Here is a 19,348-nt window from a genome sequence, read left to right as displayed (position 1 = left end):
TCTAAGATGAAAGCCTAGATTTGATGTTTTGGTGAAAGAATTAAGTACTTTTATTTTTTTTTATAGACTTTTATAGCATTATTTTTATAGACTTAAAGAGAAAAGACAACACTCTCTCTCTGTCTGTCTCTGTCCCTGCCTGTCTCACTCTCTCTGCCTGTCTTTCCTCTCTCTGTCTCCCTCTCTCTCTGTCTGTCTGTCTCTCGCTCATTCTCTCTCTTTCTCTCTCTCTCGCTTGCTTTCTCTCTTTAGCTCACTCTCTCTCTTTTTCTCTCTCACTCGCTTTCTTTCTCTTTCTCACTCACTTTCTCTCTCCCTCTGTCTCTCTCTCGTTTTCTTTCTCGAAAACAGCGGTTTTTGTGCTGCGCAATCTTTGAACTTTTTGGAAACACGAAGCCTTTCAATTGTAAAATGAATGTATCATCATCGATGCTCACACGCAGTATTTTAATGGAGAGTTTTTTCCCTTTCAGGGGACAGAATCTCTGTTCAGCTACTCCTCCTCAGCTGCACGCTGAGCTGTTGTTTCACAGCCTCTGCACAGTGAAGCGGCTAACTTTTTAGCACACATTTTCAGCAACAATTCAGTTAATTTTTGCTCGAAGAACAGACAGTGTGAACCTGAGAGCTGAGCAGAAATTTGCCACTAACCACAGCTATAACACTGCGGAAGAGAGCTCTCTCAAACAGCCCGGCTTCAAAATGTTCACCCCTCCTCCCCTCCTCCCGCTCATCAGTAAACAAGTAGAGAGCAAACAGCAGCAGTTGAGAGGATTCACAGTGGCTCTTCTCTGGTATCGGAAAATGTTGCGGGTTGGATCGGTATTTTCCGATACGTGAATTTACATCGGCATCGGGTTCCGATACCGATCCGGTCCCATCCCTATCTTCAATTGCTTATCCGGGATCGGGTCATGGGGATGTTGGAATACTTTGATATTTTATTTTTGGAGCTGTAGACCATAATTTTTAAATTTTTAAAAAAGCTTCAAACATTTTTAGTTATGTGTAATGAGTCTAAAATTATATAAAAATTTCAGTTTCTGAAATATCTGACAAATTTAACTTTTTCACAGTATTCTATGTTTTTGAGATTTATTCAGTGATTGTTGTCATGACGAATTTGATGATATCAGTCGATATTTTAGAGTAATGAAAACTAAGTGGTTGTGAAGGGCTCAATAAATATCAAATCTCTCTAATAAATTTGACTTGTATGAATGCATCATGGCAAATTTGGCAAATAATCATGAATCCAGATAATTATGCAAACAACTTTTAAACCCTGTTGAATCCTGCTTATATGTCAATCAGTGCACATTCATGAGAAGAGTGAATTGCCATAAATTACAACTCCAAAATACCAAATAAGGCTATGTGCTCCACTCATACGTCAGAGATGTACAGTCAGAATCCTGGGATCAGTGACACCAGAGAGGTTTTTTTAAATTTTATTTTATTTTTATTCCTGTTTGAAGAGGATTGACATTATCACTATAGAGGTGCACAGAAGAAAGCCTGTAATTGTTAATCATGTAAAAAGTGGAATAAAGGGATCTGCTAAAGACAGTCAAGGGGGCAGGGAATAAGTGCTTTTAATGGCATTTCACCCCAAGTATGAAGTTCCGACTTCATACCAGGAACAAGGAATTAATGATTTGACAGGAAAACTGATTTAAAATGAAAATAAAAATCTCACTAGATCAAGTCTGTTCCTCTGAGTTTTGCGTATTTCCCTGTTGTGAGACAAATGGACTATCTTATCTTAAATTCCTGATATCATTACCCTACATAAATAAATGTAGAATTACACTACGTTTCAAATTATGGACTTAAGCATGATAAGGTCGACATAATTCTGGTATGTATGTTATATATATGTATGTTCAAACTAAAGCTTATTCAAAGTAATTTTGTTCATACCTACAATGAATCTCAAAATACGAGAACGTTGGTGAATATGGGAAGTTCTATTAAATCACTTGTGTACACATTTACAGATGAATCTGCTATGACTGGTTCTTACATAAAGACCACTGTTTTAAATGTGCTGTGCCTGTAGATCAGAAATGTTGAGACCAACCAGTGTGTGGACAACATGGGAAGAAAGGAGAATGAGAAAATCGGCTTCTTTAACTGCCATGGTATGGGTGGTAATCAGGTGAGAAAACATAAATGAATATGAATTAATTAATACTGTTGTCATTTTAATACGTGTAGTCATGTCACACTGTTTCTAACTCCATGTATTTTAAAAAAAAATACAATTTACACAGAATATTTTATAACAAATTTTTCCCTTACTTGCATCTCATGATATCTACAGTAAATGATGGACAATGAAATCAGGGTGGTGGGGGTGTTGTACTTTATTTCACACTTTTTAAAATGGATTAAGAATGATTTGGAGCAGCAGAGCCCCCCTGAGCCACACCATTCAGCAAATGTCAGGAAAAGACATTTTTATGAACTGTCACTGACTTTGACTCCTCACATCGGCCCAGACCGTGCTTTGATTGTCACCGCTCTATGCAGCCACGGCTTGGCCGTAGCACATCTCTGTAATACTCCAGGCAGACAAGTTATTCTTGATATTCTTGATATTTTTTCCATATGAATTTTGGATGGCGAGTTGCATGCCGCTGCTAACTTGTTTTGCCTGCTTTGAGCTAGGAGAATAGTACCTTCCTGGGACACTTTGCCTCACCAGATCAGCCCCGTACATGCACGGCTCGTGTCTGGCCAGAGAAGCTGTGGCACAACCACAGTGTATTTCAGCTGTTTTACAGACAAAATAAAGACTTGCACCATCCTTTATTTTTGCACTCTTTGACTGACACTGATTTAAGTACATAAAAGTCGACTGTCGAGGACGTGATGGGTCTTGGGCAACAAACCTTTTCCTAGGAGTTGACTTGTAATGTGTGAGGGGACAGCTGCAAAGGATGAAGATGGCTAGGCTAAGGTAAGTGATTCTCTGTATAGTAAGGTCATTTTAAAAAGTTGCTCCGCATGGAAAAGCTCTGTGCAGCTGGACACTGCTGACATTTTTTTCCTATTCAGTAGTAACAAAATGTGTTTACTTTGAGTTGCTCTTGCCCCATCCAATAACATTAATTAGCGTATGCATCCTGCTGCAGTGTTTTAATAAATAATTGAATTCTGATTGAATTCATTTTTTGTCCCGAGTGAAAAGATGACCCCCAGAACATTTAAAAATAGTCTAAGTTGAAAATATTGGTAGACAGCTTCTTTCTTTCTTTTTGGCCACTTTGTCTCCTCTGGTTAATTCTATTTGCTACAGTGGAGCATTCACATCCAGTAAGGACCTTGAAACTTCTTGATCTGTATATTGATTGGGTACAAATTGTTTGTTTTTTTCTTTCTTAAATTGCATCCCTGCAGTTAACATTTATAAAATTGACATTTGTGAATGTATTCAGAATCGACCATGCCCGTATCATGATGCATCTAGGAATCAATTTTTTCCCCCTTCCCCACCCCATTTCCAGATGCTTTTCCTGATGCAACTCCAGATTTACAAACAGAAAGAACCTGTGCAGCCTGATGCCAGCTATGATACATTCCCAGTGTTGCATTTCTCTGTGCTTTTACTAATATGTAACATTTGCATGAGCTTTTCATACCATTCTTGTATGTGTGTTGTGTGTGGGTTCGTGTTGCATTGTGAAATTTATGAGATATCTTGAATTCATGACCATAATATGTCATGCTTCAGTACTTTCTAGTGATTTAACATCACTGTTTCTCCATTTGCTGCATATACTATGCACAGTCGACATTGTGGGTCTTTATTTTTTGAGGCTGCCAGTTTATCATAATAATGAAACTCACTTCAGAATAATTCTCAATCACATGCATAAGAACAAATTAGTGGTCTGTGCACATTCACACGTCAGAGGGTTTTCTTGTCCACTAGCGATTTCAAATGGAATATACCAGGAAAAAAAGGAAACATTGGGGAATGATGTCTCGTGTGTATAACTGCTTGATTCAACATCACAGAATCTCCATGTTATACTGGGGTGCCAGAAGCATTCAGTGTATACGAGGTCTGTCAATAAAGTAACGGTCCTTTTTATTTTTTTCAAAAGCTATATGGATTTCATTCATATGTTTTTACGTCAGACATGCTTGAACCCTCGTGCGCATGCGTGAGTTTTTCCACGCCTGTCGGTGACGTCATTCGCCTGTGAGCACGCCTTGGGAAGGAGTGGTCCCGCCCCCTCGTAGGATTTTCATTGTCTGGAAATGGCGGAATGAAAAGGACTTTTTTCCATCAGAATTTTTTCAGAAGCTGTTAGAGACTGGCACCTGGAAACCATTCGAAAAATGTATCTGGCTTGCGGTGAAAATTTTACGGGCTTCACAGAGAATAAGGTCTGTTACTACAGCTTTAAGGACCCCTTTAAGGACCCTCGGCGCACCGCGCTCCGAGCTGCGGCACGAGGCACAAGCCACCGGATCATTTCTAAACGGATGGCTCTGTGGATATGAGACCGTCGTGTGCTCTTTCTCTGGTTATCACAAGAGCTGGACATCAACCATTTTCCGGCAGATTTCACTTTTAACAAGAGATTTTGTCATGGAAAGCCGTGCAGAGGCTTCGCACGTAAAGACCGATTCGCTTTGGAAGCGAGACAAAGGAACACCTCCGTTTCGGCGTGTCAGAGGACAAGTTTGGACATGTCCAGCTCTCCACAATTTCACTGATACTTACTGGACTGGTAAGCATTGAAAGCCGAGATAGACATGTCCAAACTTGTCCTCTGACACGCCGAAACGGAGGTGTTCCTTTGGTTCCTTTGGAGGTGTTCCACACTCCTTTCCTCGTAGTGTGTGATCTGAACTTTGGGCTGCATCGCACATAAAACAATTATATCAGTTTCTTATAAAAAAGACAGCTATAGTTTGCTATTCAAAGGTACTCAGTAAGCCTTGAGACTAGATTTGACCAGTTGTTTTGTGTGAAAATCCTTCGTTGTTCCATCCCACTGAGAATCTGTGACTGGTCACACAAAAGGCAAAAGAAGTGCTACCGTGCATCCAGAAAGTATTCACAGCGCTTCACTTTTTCCACATTTTATGTTACAGCCTTATTCCAAAATGAATGAAATTCTTTTTTTTCCCCTCAAAATTCTACTCACAGCACCCCATGACTTTTTTTTTTTGGGGGGGGGGGGGGGGGGGGAACAGAAACATTTCTACTTTTTTGCAGGTCCCAATGAGCACAGTGGCCTCCATCGTCCTGAAATGGAAGTAGTTCAGATCCACCAGGACTCTTCTTAGATCTGGCCGCCCGTCTAAACTGAGCGATCGGGAGAGAAGGGTCTTTAGTCAGGGAGGTGACCAAGAACCCGATGGTCACTCTGTCAGAGCTCCAGCATTTCTCTGTGGAGATAGGATAACCTTTCAGAAGGTCAACCATCAGTGCAGCAATCCACCAATCAGGCCTGTATGGTAGAGTGGCCAAACGGAAGTCACTCCCCTTAGTAAAACATACATGGCAGCCTGCCTGGGGTTGCCAAAAGCACCTGAAGGACTCTCAGACCATGAGAAACAAAATTCTTTGGTCTGATGAGACAAAGATTGAACTCTTTTGCATGAATGACAGATGTCATGTTTGGAGGAAACCAGGCACCATCCCCACAGTGAAGCATGGTGGTGGCAGCATCATGCTGTGGGATGTTTTTCAGCGACAGGAACTGGGAGACTAGTCCGGATTGAAGGAAAGATGAATGCAGCAATGTACAGAGACATCCTGGATGAAAACCTGCTCTAGAGTGCTCTTGACCTCAGACTGGGGCAACGGTTCATCTTTCAATAGGACAATGACCCTAAGCACACAGCCAAGACGTGATCTTGAGTAGACGTGAGCTTGAAAAGGCCATTCATGCTTTCATCAGCTCTAGACTTGATTATTGTCATGTACTTTATTCTGGTATTAATCAGTCTTCTGCTGCACGTCTCCAGTTGGTGCAGAATGCTGCTGCTCGTCCTTTAACAAACACTTTTAGACATGAGTATATTACACCTGTCCTGTACTCACTCCACTGGCTTCTAGTTTTGTTTTAGAATTGATTTTAAGATTTTAATGTTTGTATTTATGTTGTGTGGGCCGCCAGAAGAGGAGGTACTGCTGGCCCACCACCAGAGGGCGCCCTGTCTGAAGTGCGGGCTTCAGGCACAGGAGGGCGCTGCCACCTTCCAAGAGTGGCCTGGTTGACAGCTGTCAGTCATCGGCTATGACAGCTGTCACCAATCATCTGCGCCTCACCCAAGATAAAAGCAGGACAACACCTCCACCACGTCGCTGAGATATCGTTCTTCCAAGGAGGTAACTCTCTCAGCCTGAGAATTCCTAAACGTTTGTTGATACATTGTTTGCAGCTGTCTTCCTGAAGGACCGGCGTATGCTGCAACTGCTTCGCTCTGCATTCCGCCAGATAAGTAATTAGACAGGAGCTGCACGAGCGTGTGATTAGAGGTGGAGGTGGAATAACCACCATCCTTGTTACGGGGTGCACACACACCCACACCTGACTGTTTGTGCTCTTCGCCAGCAGTACCAGATCCGACACGCGGAGACGGTGGCCACCTGGGGAACTCGGGACCTGGCGGCTCCAGTATCCTCCTGGTTCGGTGGCAGAGGAAATCGTGTGGTTCCGGTTCTTCTCCAGACGGACGTCTCCTATCGAGCCTGCCCACACGACACCTTTATTAATTGACCTTGTATTCATTCTATAATCTGCTGTGTGTAGTTGTGGCATTCACAACAGTAAAGTGTTCAGATTTAACTTCTCCTATTGTCCGTTCATTTGCGCCCCCTGTTGTGGGTCCGTGTCACTACACTTTCACAACAATTTAAAGCTATTTATGGCTTTGCACCTCCAACCTTGTCTGAAATTTTAACTTTGCGCATTTACAGTAGGACATTATATGCGTCTGTCAGCTTTACTTAGATGTTTCGAGGTCAGAATATAAATTCTGGGGTGATCGTGCTTTTGCTGTAGCTGGCCCCAGACTGTGGAACAAGCTACCTCTTGACTTATGCACTATTCCTGACCTAGCACTTTTAAAACTAAGTTAAAGACTAATTTATTTAAACTGGCTTTTAACACCTGATGGGGAGGTGATGTGTTCTGTTTTTATGTTAAGTTTTTATGTGCTGTTTTCAATTTATTGTACAACCCCTGGCAATAATTATGGAATCACCGGCCTTGGAGGATGTTCATTCAGTTGTTTAATTTTGTAGGAAAAAAGCAGATCACAGACATGACACAAAACTAAAGTCATTTCAAATGGCAACTTTCTGGCTTTAAGAAACACTATAAGAAATCAGGAAAAAAAATTGTGGCAGTCAGTAACGGTTACTTTTTTAGACCAAGCAGAGGGAAAAAAATATGGACTCACTCAATTCTGAGGAATAAATTATGGAATCACCCTGTAAATTTTCATCCCCAAAACTAACACCTGCATCAAATCAGATCTACTCATTAGTCTGCATCTAAAAAGGAGTGATCACACCTTGGAGAGCTGTTGCACCAAGTGGACTGACATGAATCATGGCTCCAACACGAGAGATGTCAATTGAAACAAAGGAGAGGATTATCAAACTCTTAAAAGAGGGTAAATCATCACGCAATGTTGCAAAAGATGTTGGTTGTTCACAGTCAGCTGTGTCTAAACTCTGGACCAAATACAAACAACATGGGAAGGTTGTTAAAGGCAAACATACTGGTAGACCAAGGAAGACATCAAAGCATCAAGACAGAAAACTTAAAGCAATATGTCTCAAAAATCGAAAAATGCACAACAAAACAAATGAACGAATGGGAGGAAACTGGAGTCAACGTCTGTGACCGAACTGTAAGAAACCGCCTAAAGGAAATGGGATTTACATACAGAAAAGCTAAACGAAAGCCATCATTAACACCTAAACAGAAAAAAACAAGGTTACAATGGGCTAAGGAAAAGCAATCGTGGACTGTGGATGACTGGATGAAAGTCATATTCAGTGATGAATCTCGAATCTGCATTGGGCAAGGTGATGATGGTGGAACTTTTGTTTGGTGCCGTTCCAATGAGATTTATAAAGATCACTGCCTGAAGAGAACATGTAAATTTCCACAGTCATTGATGATATGGGGCTGCATGTCAGGTAAAGGCACTGGGGAGATGGCTGTCATTACATCATTAATAAATGCACAAGTTTACGTTGATATTTTGGACACTTTTCTTATCCCATCAATTGAAAGGATGTTTGGGGATGATGAAATCATTTTTCAAGATGATAATGCATCTTGCCATAGAGCAAAAACTGTGAAAACATTCCTTGCAAAAAGACACATAGGGTCAATGTCATGGCCTGCAAATAGTCCGGATCTTAATCCAATTGAAAATCTTTGGTGGAAGTTGAAGAAAATGGTCCATGACAAGGCTCCAACCTGCAAAGCTGATCTGGCAACAGCAATCAGAGAAAGTTGGAGCCAGATTGATGAAGAGTACTGTTTGTCACCCATTAAGTCCATGCCTCAGAGACTGCAAGCTGTTATAAAAGCCAGAGGTGGTGCAACAAAATACTAGTGATGTGTTGGAGCGTTCTTTTGTTTTTCATGATTCCATAATTTTTTCCTCAGAATTGAGTGATTCCATATTTTTTTCCCTCTGCTTGGTCTAAAAAAGTAACCGTTACTGACTGCCAAAATTTTTTTTTTCCTGATTTCTTATAGTGTTTCTTAAAGCCAGAAAGTTGCCATTTGAAATGACTTTAGTTTTGTGTCATGTCTGTGATCTGCTTTTTTTCTACAAAATTAAACAACTGAATGAACATCCTTCGAGGCCGGTGATTCCATAATTTTTGCCAGGGGTTGTAGGTGTGTTTTATTTTTGTGAATCAGTGTTTTCACTGTTAAGCACTTTGGACACCATCTGGTGCTGTAAAGAGCTTTACAAATAAATGTTGATTGATTGATTGATTGATTGAAGATATCAAAGGAGTGGCTTCAGGACAACTCTGTGAATGTCCTTGAGTGGTCCAACCAGAGCCCAGACCTGAACCCGATTGAACATCGGTGGAGAGATCTGAAAATGGCTGTGCTTTGATGTTCCACATCCAACCTGATGGAGCTTGTGAGGTGCTGCGAAGAGAAATGGGCAAAACTGCTCAAAGATAGGCGCACCAATCTTGTGGCATCATATTTAAGAAGACTTGAAGCTGTAATTGCTGCCAAAAGTACATCAACAAATTATTGAGCAAAGGGTGTGACTACTTATGTACATGTGATTTCTTAGTTTTTATTTTTAATAAATTTGCAATAATTTCAAAAGCCTTTTTTCATGTTATTATGGGGTGTTGTGGGTAGAATTTTGAAGGAAAAAAAATTACTTTGCTCCATTTTGGAATAAGGCTGTAACATAACAAAAGGTGGAAAAAATGAAGTGCTGTGAATACTCTTCAGATGCACTGTAAATACTCTTCGGATGCACTGTACCTCACAAGTCACTGTGCTGTACAGTCACTTTTGGAGAACTGCTGATTCCAGATAAATTTGGAAATGTTCACTTCTCTAGCCCTTGATTAGTCTAAAGAAATTATTTCAGTTTGTCCAATTACTTATTGGCTCTGTAAGTGGATGGAATAGTATAGAAATGGCTGAAACTTGCTGTGTACTCTGCAAGCACTTATCATTTCTTTTCTACTTCATTGTGGTGGTGCACAGAGGTAAAATGACAAAAAATGGTCACTATCCAACTATCTGACTGTATGCGGAATATTGCCCACACAGTAGTGTTCAGAATAATAGTAGTGCTATGTGACTAAAAAGATTAATCCAGGTTTTGAGTATATTTCTTATTGTTACATGGGAAACAAGGTAACAGTAGATTCAGTAGAGTCTCACAAATCCAACAAGACCAAGCATTCATGATATGCACACTCTTAAGGCTATGAAATTGGGCTGTTATTAAAAAAAGTAGAAAAGGGGGTGTTCACAATAATAGCAGCATCTGCTGTTGATGCTACAAACTAAAAACTATTATGTTCAAACTGCATTTTTAGCAATCCTGTGAATCACTAACCTAGTATTTAGTTGTATAACCAGTTTTTCATGATTTCTTCACATCTGTGAGGCATTAATGTTGTTGGTTTGGAACCAAGATTTTGCTCGTTTACTAGTGTGCTTGGGGTTATTGTCTTGTTGAAATACCCATTTCAAGGGCATGTCCTCTTCAGCATAAGGCAACATGACCTCTTCAAGTAATTTGACATATCCAAACTGATCCATGATATCTGGTATGCAATATATAGGCCCAACACCATAGTAGGAGAAACATGCCCTTATCATGATGCTTGCACCACCATGCTTCACTGTCCTCACTGTGAACTGTGGCTTGAATTCAGAGTTTGGGGGTCATCTCACAAACTGCCTGCAGCCCTTGGACCCAAAAAGAACAATTTTACTCTCATCACTCCACAAAATATTCCTCCTTTTCTCTTTAGGCCAGTTGATGTGTTCTTTGGCAAATTGTAACCTCTTCTGCACGTCTTTTATTTAACAGAGGAACTTTGCGAGGGATTCTTGCAAATAAATTAGCTTCACACAGGCGTCTTCTAACTGTCACAGCACTTACAGGTAACTCCAGACTGTCTTTGATCATCCTGGAGCTGATCAGTGGGTGAGCCTTTGCCATTCTGGTTATGCCTCTATCCATTTTGATGGTTGTTTTCTGTTTTCTTCCACGCGTCTCTGGTTTTTTGTCCATTTTAAAGCATTGGAGATCATTGTAGATGAACAGCCTATAATTTTTTGCACCTGCGTATATGTTTTCCCCTCTCCAATCAACTTTTTAATCAAACTACGCTGTTCTTCTGAACAATGTCTTGAACGTCCCATTTTCCTCAGGCTTTCAAGGAGAAAAGCATGTTCAACAGGTGCTGGCTTCATCCTTAAGTAGGGGACACCTGATTCACACCTGTTTGTTCCACAACATTGGCGAACTCACTGACTGTCACACTACTATTATTGTGAACACCCCCTTTTCTACTTTTTTTTTTACTAATAGCCCAATTTCATAGCCTTAAGAGTGTGCACATCATGAATGCTTGGTCTTGTTGGATTTGTGAGAATCTACTGAATCTACTGGTACCTTGTTTCCCATGTAACAATAAGAAATATACTCAAAAACTGGATTAATCTTTTTAGTCACATAGCACTACTATTATTCTGAACACTACTGTATTATCGACAACACAGTTTGAAGTACCATCACTGTAGTTTAAAATGACTTTGAATACTTTGCTATTTTGTCTTGGTTCCAGGTCTTCTCATACACAGCGGACAAAGAAATAAGGACAGATGACCTCTGTCTGGATGTGTCACGCCTCAACGGACCTGTCGTCATGCTCAAGTGCCACCACATGAAGGGAAATCAGATGTTTGAGTATGATGCTGAGGTAGGATCCCTGTTCTTCACAGTTGGTAGATATAACAGAGTTTTAAAGCTTTTTCATGAACGGTATATCGACACGTGATGTCAAAGTGTGAATGATTGTGTCTGTTCTTGCCTCAACAAAACTGTAACCACAGTATCACACAGTGATGGGGCCGTGGGGAATGGGTGTTATATTTTCTGCCACCAGATGGTGCTGCTTATCAGTCTTGTATTCGTTGGAGCGCATATTCCACCTTGCAGCTGTTCCCTTCGCCTTTCTGTCCTTCCACAAACTGTTAGAAAATGGAAATGTGACTTTGAGGAAAGTTGCTGAGGCAATTCTGCCTTATAGTTTCTTCTTCCACAAATAGTGTGGATGGTGATGTGTCATTAGAGGAGATACTATAAAACAAACTGAAGTACTCTGAAATATTAGGAAATTATGACCCTTTTAAAGTGTGTGTGTGTGTGTGTGTGTGTGTGTGCGCGCGCGTGCAATAGCTTTGATTATTGAGGAAAGCTGATTATTTTTAAAGTTAATCCTTTCTTATTTATGGTTATGTGTTAGTACTTTACTCAGCAGTAACATTTATGTCTCTGGGTCCTTGGCCTTTGAGATCAGGAGCAGATTACAGAGTCATGAGGTTGCTATATGGAGGTTGTAATCTTTAATGTCCCGGGGCCTCATGCACAAAATGTGTAAAGTGTGCTGACGCGCAAAAACGTGGTGTATGTCCGTCTCCACACCAATGTTCAGATGTATCAGAAATGAAATGACCGTGGAAATGTGCAGTGTCTCACACAAAATTCCTGGCTGGCGTGCGCATGTTTCTACAGCTATTGTCCCACTGTGGACATGTAAAGGTGATGCTGGTAACTGTTAATAATGTGAAAGCAAGAAGTCATCGGAGTGATGTGCACATCGGAGACACAGTGATGAGCAGTGGTGGGCACAGTTCCGATAATCCGATAACAGATAATTATCGAAGATAATGTTTTCATTATCTGATTATCTTTTTAGATAACTTTAAAAACCATTATCGGACTAATTATTTTCCGATGAATTTTTGTTCAATAAGTTTTAGACCGATAACGTAGTAAACAAAGCTGAACAGCGGCAAACATTTTTAAAATTTTAAATCAGTTGAACACCTACCTGTTAAAAGTTTCCTAACAGCGGTATAGTTCCAACCTCTGCAAACAGAAGAGAGCTGCTTCCAGGAGAAACCACTCTATCCTCTGCAGGCAAAGGAGAACTGGTCACAAAAAAAATAAATAATAATAATTTCCTTTAACACCATACTGATACGCTGGCAATATCACCCAAGTCATCCAGAGGCATACATTTTTAACTTATGGTTCAAATTTTAACCAAACTAATTTTGGACAAGTTATTTAAAATTACTGTCATGTCTGAAGTTTTATAAAGTGAAAATATCAGATATATGTTTTAGTTTTAAAGTAATGTGCTAATTTTTAAGGTTTTAGTGAGCACATGCTGTGCCCTGCAGTGCATTATGGGTAGGATAGGGTAATCTCAGTTCATCTCTGTTCAGGCTCCATGGACAACAGCATTAAACTCTAGTGCCTAAAACTGTTGTGAATATATTCTCTGGGTTTATAGATGTTGTTATTGTATTTGCGTTTGTTTAATTCCACACATCTTAAATGTAGCAGATACGGATTATCTGGAATTTTGTTTTGGCAAGTTTTCAAGGCCTCTACTGCCATCTGCTGGCCAGTAGTGTTCATGGCAGTATTCGTCCTGAAGCTGAGCAGACACTGTATGATATTTTAATCACTGTACTCTGTTTCAGTTCAAACTGTACAACAGAACCGCGCACGGTGTAAAAGTTCAGAGCGCCCGATTTATGTTCTCACACACATTGTACGTTCAAAAACCACACGTCGAACTCGTGTAGCAAAACGTAAGCTTTTTTCAAACTTAATTTACAAAAGCTCTTGATGGGAGACATCAAAGTTTAAAAACAAAACAACAAAAAAACATTACAAGACAGCTCTGCGGTGTTTGCACATGCACAGTGCGAGCAGTTGGACGCTTGTTGCTCTTCAGCAGCAGGATACCCTCATGATGGCTGGCCAGAATAATATCAAACAGGTTTGATTTTCATTCAGTCATACGATCGGCGATCACGAGGTGGTCGTGAGATGTTATACGCAGCTTGTTACTCCATGTACACTACGCGATGCAGGACATATGATTAACCTGAAACTCGGTCCAAAAAATTCTTGCACGAATGAAAAATCATCTGAAAAAGGGCCAAAACTCGCACAGTGTAAAGCCAACATTTATGTGACGACAATATTGAGTGCACATTTTACAACATCATAAAATGTGCGCACAGCACTAATAAAATGAGTGCACACCCTCTCCACATGCAAAACATTTTGCGATGACACTTCCAGGACTCCGTAAAAATGCCTGTTTTTACGAATAATAAATGGAATATTTTACAAAAGCACATTTATCTCTAAACACCAACACACGACACACGTCACATTAACGTGTTGGCTTACATAATGAATGACTGAACCAATCAATGTTTAGCAGAGGCACTTTTACCCAGAATCCTTTGCGATCTGTCTGTGTTTGTTACAGAACCTCAGAATTAATGCATTATTCAACATTAAAAGATATATGTTATATTTTAACTTTGTACAAATTACAGAATTGACATTAATGGAGTTATTCTATCAGTATTCACACCAAACCATAAGTCAGCATGACTTTATTTTCCAAGACCTCCGCCTGACCGGAGGGTTGTGATTGGTAGAGAGTTGGCTTTGTGGCTGCTCTTAGGGTGCTTCTGTGCTAGAAGCCGTGTAGTAAACAAGAGCTTCCAGCAGGGGGCAGGATGTTTAAACATAAAAGTGGGGGCTCATTGTTTGGGTCTGTTGTCGCTTTTGATGCTTCCAAAGACGATCGTGGTGTTAAAACTCAAATTTAGCTTGTTAGTAGTTGCAAATGTACCAGAGACAATAATGGAATTTATCGGTTATCTGTAACTTCCGATACATTTTTGGGTGGTTTATTGGTTTATCTTTATTAAAGATAACTTTTCAGTTATCTGATTATCTGTTATCGAAGTTAATTTTTTGGTTATCTATGCCCACCACTGGTGATGAACAATTAAAACACCCACGTGTTTGCAATTATACAGTTGTATGTAAACGTTTGGCCATCCCTGATGATTTCCATGATTTTCCTTTATATATCATTGGTTGTTTGGATCAGGAATTACAGTTAAATATATCATATAGCAGACAAACACAGTGATATTTGAGAAGTGAAATGAAGTTTATAGGATTTACAGAAATTGTGCAATAATTCTTTAAACAAAATTAAGAAGGTGCATAAATTTGAGCACCCCAACAGAAAAAATACATCAACATTTAGTCAATCCTCCTTTTGCAGAAATAACAGCCTCTAAATGCTTTCTATAACTTCCAGTGACAGTCTGGATTTTGGTTGAAGGTATATTGGACCATTCTTCTTTACAAAACATGTCAGGTTTGTTTGTTTCTGAGCATGGACAGGCCGCTTAAAATCACACCACAGATTTTCAATAATATTCAGGTCCGGGGACTGAGATGGCCATTCCAGAACATTGTACTTGTTCCTCTGCATGAATGCCTTAGTACATTTTGAGCAGTGTTTAGGGTCGTTGTCTTCATCGCAGCTTCATCTTTGTCACTGATTCTTGAACATTGCTGCTGATATTGATTGGAATCCATGTGACCCTCAACATTAACAAGATTCCCAGTACCTGCACTGGCCACACAGCCCCACAGTATGATGGAACCACCTCCAAATTTTACTGTAGATAGCAAGTGTTTTTCTTGGAATGCTGTGTTCTTTTTCAGCCATGCATACTGCCCCTTGTTATGTCCGAATAACTCAATTTTAGTTTCGTCAGTCCACAGCACCTTATTCCACAATGAAGCTGGCTTGTCCAAATGTGCTTTAGCATACCTCAAGTGACTGTTTGTGGCATGTATGCAGAAAAGGCTTCCTCTGCATTACAGCATCTTCTTGTGCAAAGTGCGCTGTATAGATGAACGATGCACAGAGGCACTATCTGCAGCAATATCATGTTGTAGGTCTTTGGAGCAGGTCTGTGGGTTGACTATGACTGTTCTCACCATCCTTCGCTTCAGCTTATCTGAGATTTTTCTTGACCTGCCACTTCGGGCCTTAACTAGTACTGTGCCTGCGGTCTTCCATTTCCTCACTATGTTTCTCACAGTGGAAACTGACAGCTGAATTCTCTGAGATAGCTTTTTCTATCCTTCCTCTAAACCATGATGTTGAACAATCTTTGCTTTCAGGTCATTTGAGAGTTGTTTAGAGGCTCCCATGTTGCTACTCATTAGAAGAGATGCAAAGAGGAGAAACATTTGCAAATGGCCACCTTAAATATCCTTTCTCATTATTGGATTCACCTGTGTAAGGAGGTCAAGGCTCAATGAGCTTACCAAACCGATTTTGTGTTCCAATAATTAGTGCAACATGTATTCAGATCAATAAAATGACAAGGGGTCACAAATTTATGCACCTGTCTAATTTTGTTTTAATAATTATTGCACACTTTCTGTAAATCCGATGAACTTCAGACAATCAATGATTTCTAAAGGAAAATCATGAAAATGATCAGGGGTGTCCAAACTTTTGCATACAACTGTATAGATGGATATAAAACCATATGTAAAATGATGAGTAAAATGGCACTAACAATGGCTGTGTTAGCGTCAGAGGACCTTGCAAGTGGTGCAATCTGACGGACATGAACCTGTATTCCAGGAACACAGGGATTTTCTTGCAAATGACAATCATTAGCTCATAAACCGATTTTGATTGCCAAGGCCACTGATACTGCACTTGCGCACAGAACTGCGGCTGTCCCAGAACGCAGTACGGCAAGGAGCCAGGCTGTTGTCTGTGCCCACACAGGTGCTGACCATGCTGTGCTTCCTGGCAACAGGGACATTTCAGAGTGAGTTGGCGGATCAGTCAGGAGTGTGCTAGTCAACGTTGAGCCGAGCCACGCCAGCTGTGTGGAACGCAATCATCCGAAAGTCATCAGGTACATCCCATTCCAATATTAAAGCGTCATTTGCAGTGAGAGCTGGTTTCCATGTAATCAGAGCTATTGACTGCACACATGTTCACATTGTATGTGATGCGCAAATGCACATCAGGCTGGTGGCTGGCACGGTGCACAATGGCAGCTGCTTGCTGTGTAAATAGTTTATTCATGTAATTGATCTGAACGTAGACCAGTGCGGGCACATTTGTGCGTGTGCGCATTCAAATGTGTTTTTATTATTATTATTAAGCTTTTTTATTTTTGCTTGATGGTGGGCTGCAGAGCTTCTTAACAGTCTTCCTGTGCTGTGTATTTGTCAATAAACACGTTTGTAAGTTGTGAATGTCACTATCAGCGGAGGCGTGCCTCACCTTTTTAACATCAGTGTGTGTGTGCTGTTCTGCGTGTCGGCCTCACACACGTTACGTAGGTGCAATTAACTTTTTTCCAGTTTCATGATTAGTCCGTTTAACAGCGTACCAAATAAACAATCCCTGTGTGTCTCCACATAATTTCCATTCATCTATAGTATAATTTCTTTCCTGTGTTCACATAGTCTGATGTGATGGCGTTGGGAACCCCTGCTCAAAGGGCCTATTTGCATGAAATTGCATATTTAAATCGGGCGTGGCCAGGGAGGAGTTTGGTTCCACGCTAAATTCCACGTTCAGTGAGATATACAAATGAAACGTGCGTGGATCCATGCCAGCGCACACTTTGATACATCTGAATATTTTTGTGCTTATGCCAATTTCTGGTTTTTGGCGTATGCCATGTTTTTAGCAGGAAATCCACGCAAGTCTTTGTACCTGAGGCCCCTGGTGCTTCCTGTTTTACTGTATGGTTGTGAGACTTGGATGCTAACCAATGACCTAAGATGATGACTAGATGATGTTCATATGCTCTCTTTGGAGGATCCTTGGGTTTTGCTGGAATGACTTTGTTACTCTGGGAGACTCAGATGAGGAGTATCACTTGCATTGTGAGGGAATGTCATCATGACATTTTGGCATTGTGATGCTTTTTTTTTAATTGCATGATGCAGCATGTGGGTGCCTGAGTGTTGAGGTTCCTATTAGCTGGAGAAGGCCAAAGGAACAGCCAGGTTTCACCTGGTTGTGTCAGATAGATGGTTAGTTTTGAGAGGTGGGGATGGACCGGGTGTCTACTTTCATGGTTGTCATCCAAAACCCAAGCCAGCTTCATGGTGTGGTCTTCAGGGCACCAGTGCATATTCCAGAATCTGGCTTTTTGTTGTTTGTACTGTTAAAACGGTGAAAATTTGCCATTATTGATTCTCCCAACTTAAGATAATGTGTGAATGCTTAATTTGTCTAATCAGCTGTTTAAAGCCCCAAATAATCAAGTTAAAATATATCAGAGAAAACCCTCACAGTTGAGAAGCTGAAACTGGTGATTGGTGCATTTCCTTCACAATCAGTTTAAAAATGATTTATCAGAATTGTTGCATTTTCTCTGTCATGTAATGGATGATTTCACTTGTTTGAACCCTGTTTGTGGGCTGTATAATGCAGATCATTTATCCTGGAAGGTGTGCTCGGGAGAGACTTTTGAATTTGTGCATCATACATACTGAATTGCACAGCATGCATCATTTTCATCACTAAAATGAAAGCTAAGATTAAATAGTGGCCACGGGGAAAAGCATATTAAACATCAGAATTTCATGTTCCTTCATTTTCCATCTTATGCAAGCTGTAATAGTCATGAGATTTCACAGTTTCAATATTCATTTGAATGCAGAAACGAATGTCGTGGGTTCTTAAGTGGAAAACAAATACATTCTAAATCTCATAGCAGCGCTAAAATATTCTTGCCAAATCCTGTTGACTCAGAACTCTGAGTACATCGTGTTTTGTGCATCCCAAAAAGCATTCCTTGTATGAACAATTTATGCTTCTTTTTTTAAAACCACTGGGAGACTGTTTAAAAAAGCTGCAGCATCATTTGCCAGTGATTGAGATGTCTCATCTGCCAGCATGTGGTTCCAAAAAGAAGAAGCCTGGAGGCTTTTCTACCCACCAACAAACCCTTTGAGAAATCCTTCCATTACACAGTGCTCTTTGGGTACATTCTTATTATGAAAGATTGAATAATTCATAAATGAGGAAGACTGGTCTCTGTTGTAACCACCTTTGGGGTTTCATTGCTAAGTGGCTAAGGTTATATTTAGCCCAAGGGTGACTGACAAGGGCTGGATCCCTTTCCTGCTGCAACATTAACATTTCATTTGGTCATCAGATTCAGTTTTACAGCCGTACCTGGCTCCTCTCTGTTCGTGCCGTTGTGATTCACAACCATGACAGTCAGCCTTCCCTCTTTCCCACCTACTCAGCGATTCTGCCAGAAATGCACACTGCGCTCTCTCTCCAGCGACAATCACACATCACTGGAACAGTCACATGCAGGGTTTGGTGGATTTCCCCAGTGTTGCCTCACTAGTCAAAATCCCCCGGGTTCTGTCAGATGCACAATTTATTTAATAGTTCAGTTCTAAGGGAAGAGGTGCTCTTTAACTCCTGGCTTGACAGATTAGTGTAAATGAAGCTAATATGTAAATTACTGTGAGTGTGCAAACTGAAAGGCAGTTCTGACATTTATGCATAAGACGGTGTTCGTTTTAGCACTTGTTTGTTAGTCAGCTGTTGTTAATGCTTTGTTTTCTTATTTGTGTATTGTTGGTTGGGGTGGCCTGATTGGGTGGTCACTCTTTTGAGCCTGGTCCATTGATGTTGGACCTTGCCCCTGTTGAAGTGTCTTTGGGC

General features: G+C 40.5%; 1 protein-coding gene across 2 annotated transcripts in view; it reads left to right on the top strand.

The window, feature by feature from the left end:
- galnt13 (UDP-N-acetyl-alpha-D-galactosamine:polypeptide N-acetylgalactosaminyltransferase 13) overlaps window positions 1–19,348 on the top strand; it is a 143,712-nt gene that overhangs the window by 86,013 nt on the left and 38,351 nt on the right. For both annotated transcript variants that reach the window (XM_034186351.1, XM_034186350.1), the window contains 2 exons: window positions 2,063–2,161; window positions 11,342–11,476. In XM_034186351.1, coding sequence (XP_034042242.1) covers window positions 2,063–2,161; window positions 11,342–11,476 — 234 coding nt within the window. The remainder of the gene's footprint in view (window positions 1–2,062; window positions 2,162–11,341; window positions 11,477–19,348) is intronic.

This window comes from Thalassophryne amazonica, chromosome 14, assembly GCF_902500255.1.
Source record: "Thalassophryne amazonica chromosome 14, fThaAma1.1, whole genome shotgun sequence".
Classification (NCBI taxonomy): Eukaryota; Metazoa; Chordata; class Actinopteri; order Batrachoidiformes; family Batrachoididae; genus Thalassophryne; species Thalassophryne amazonica.
This window is presented reverse-complemented; position numbering and strand designations above follow the sequence as displayed.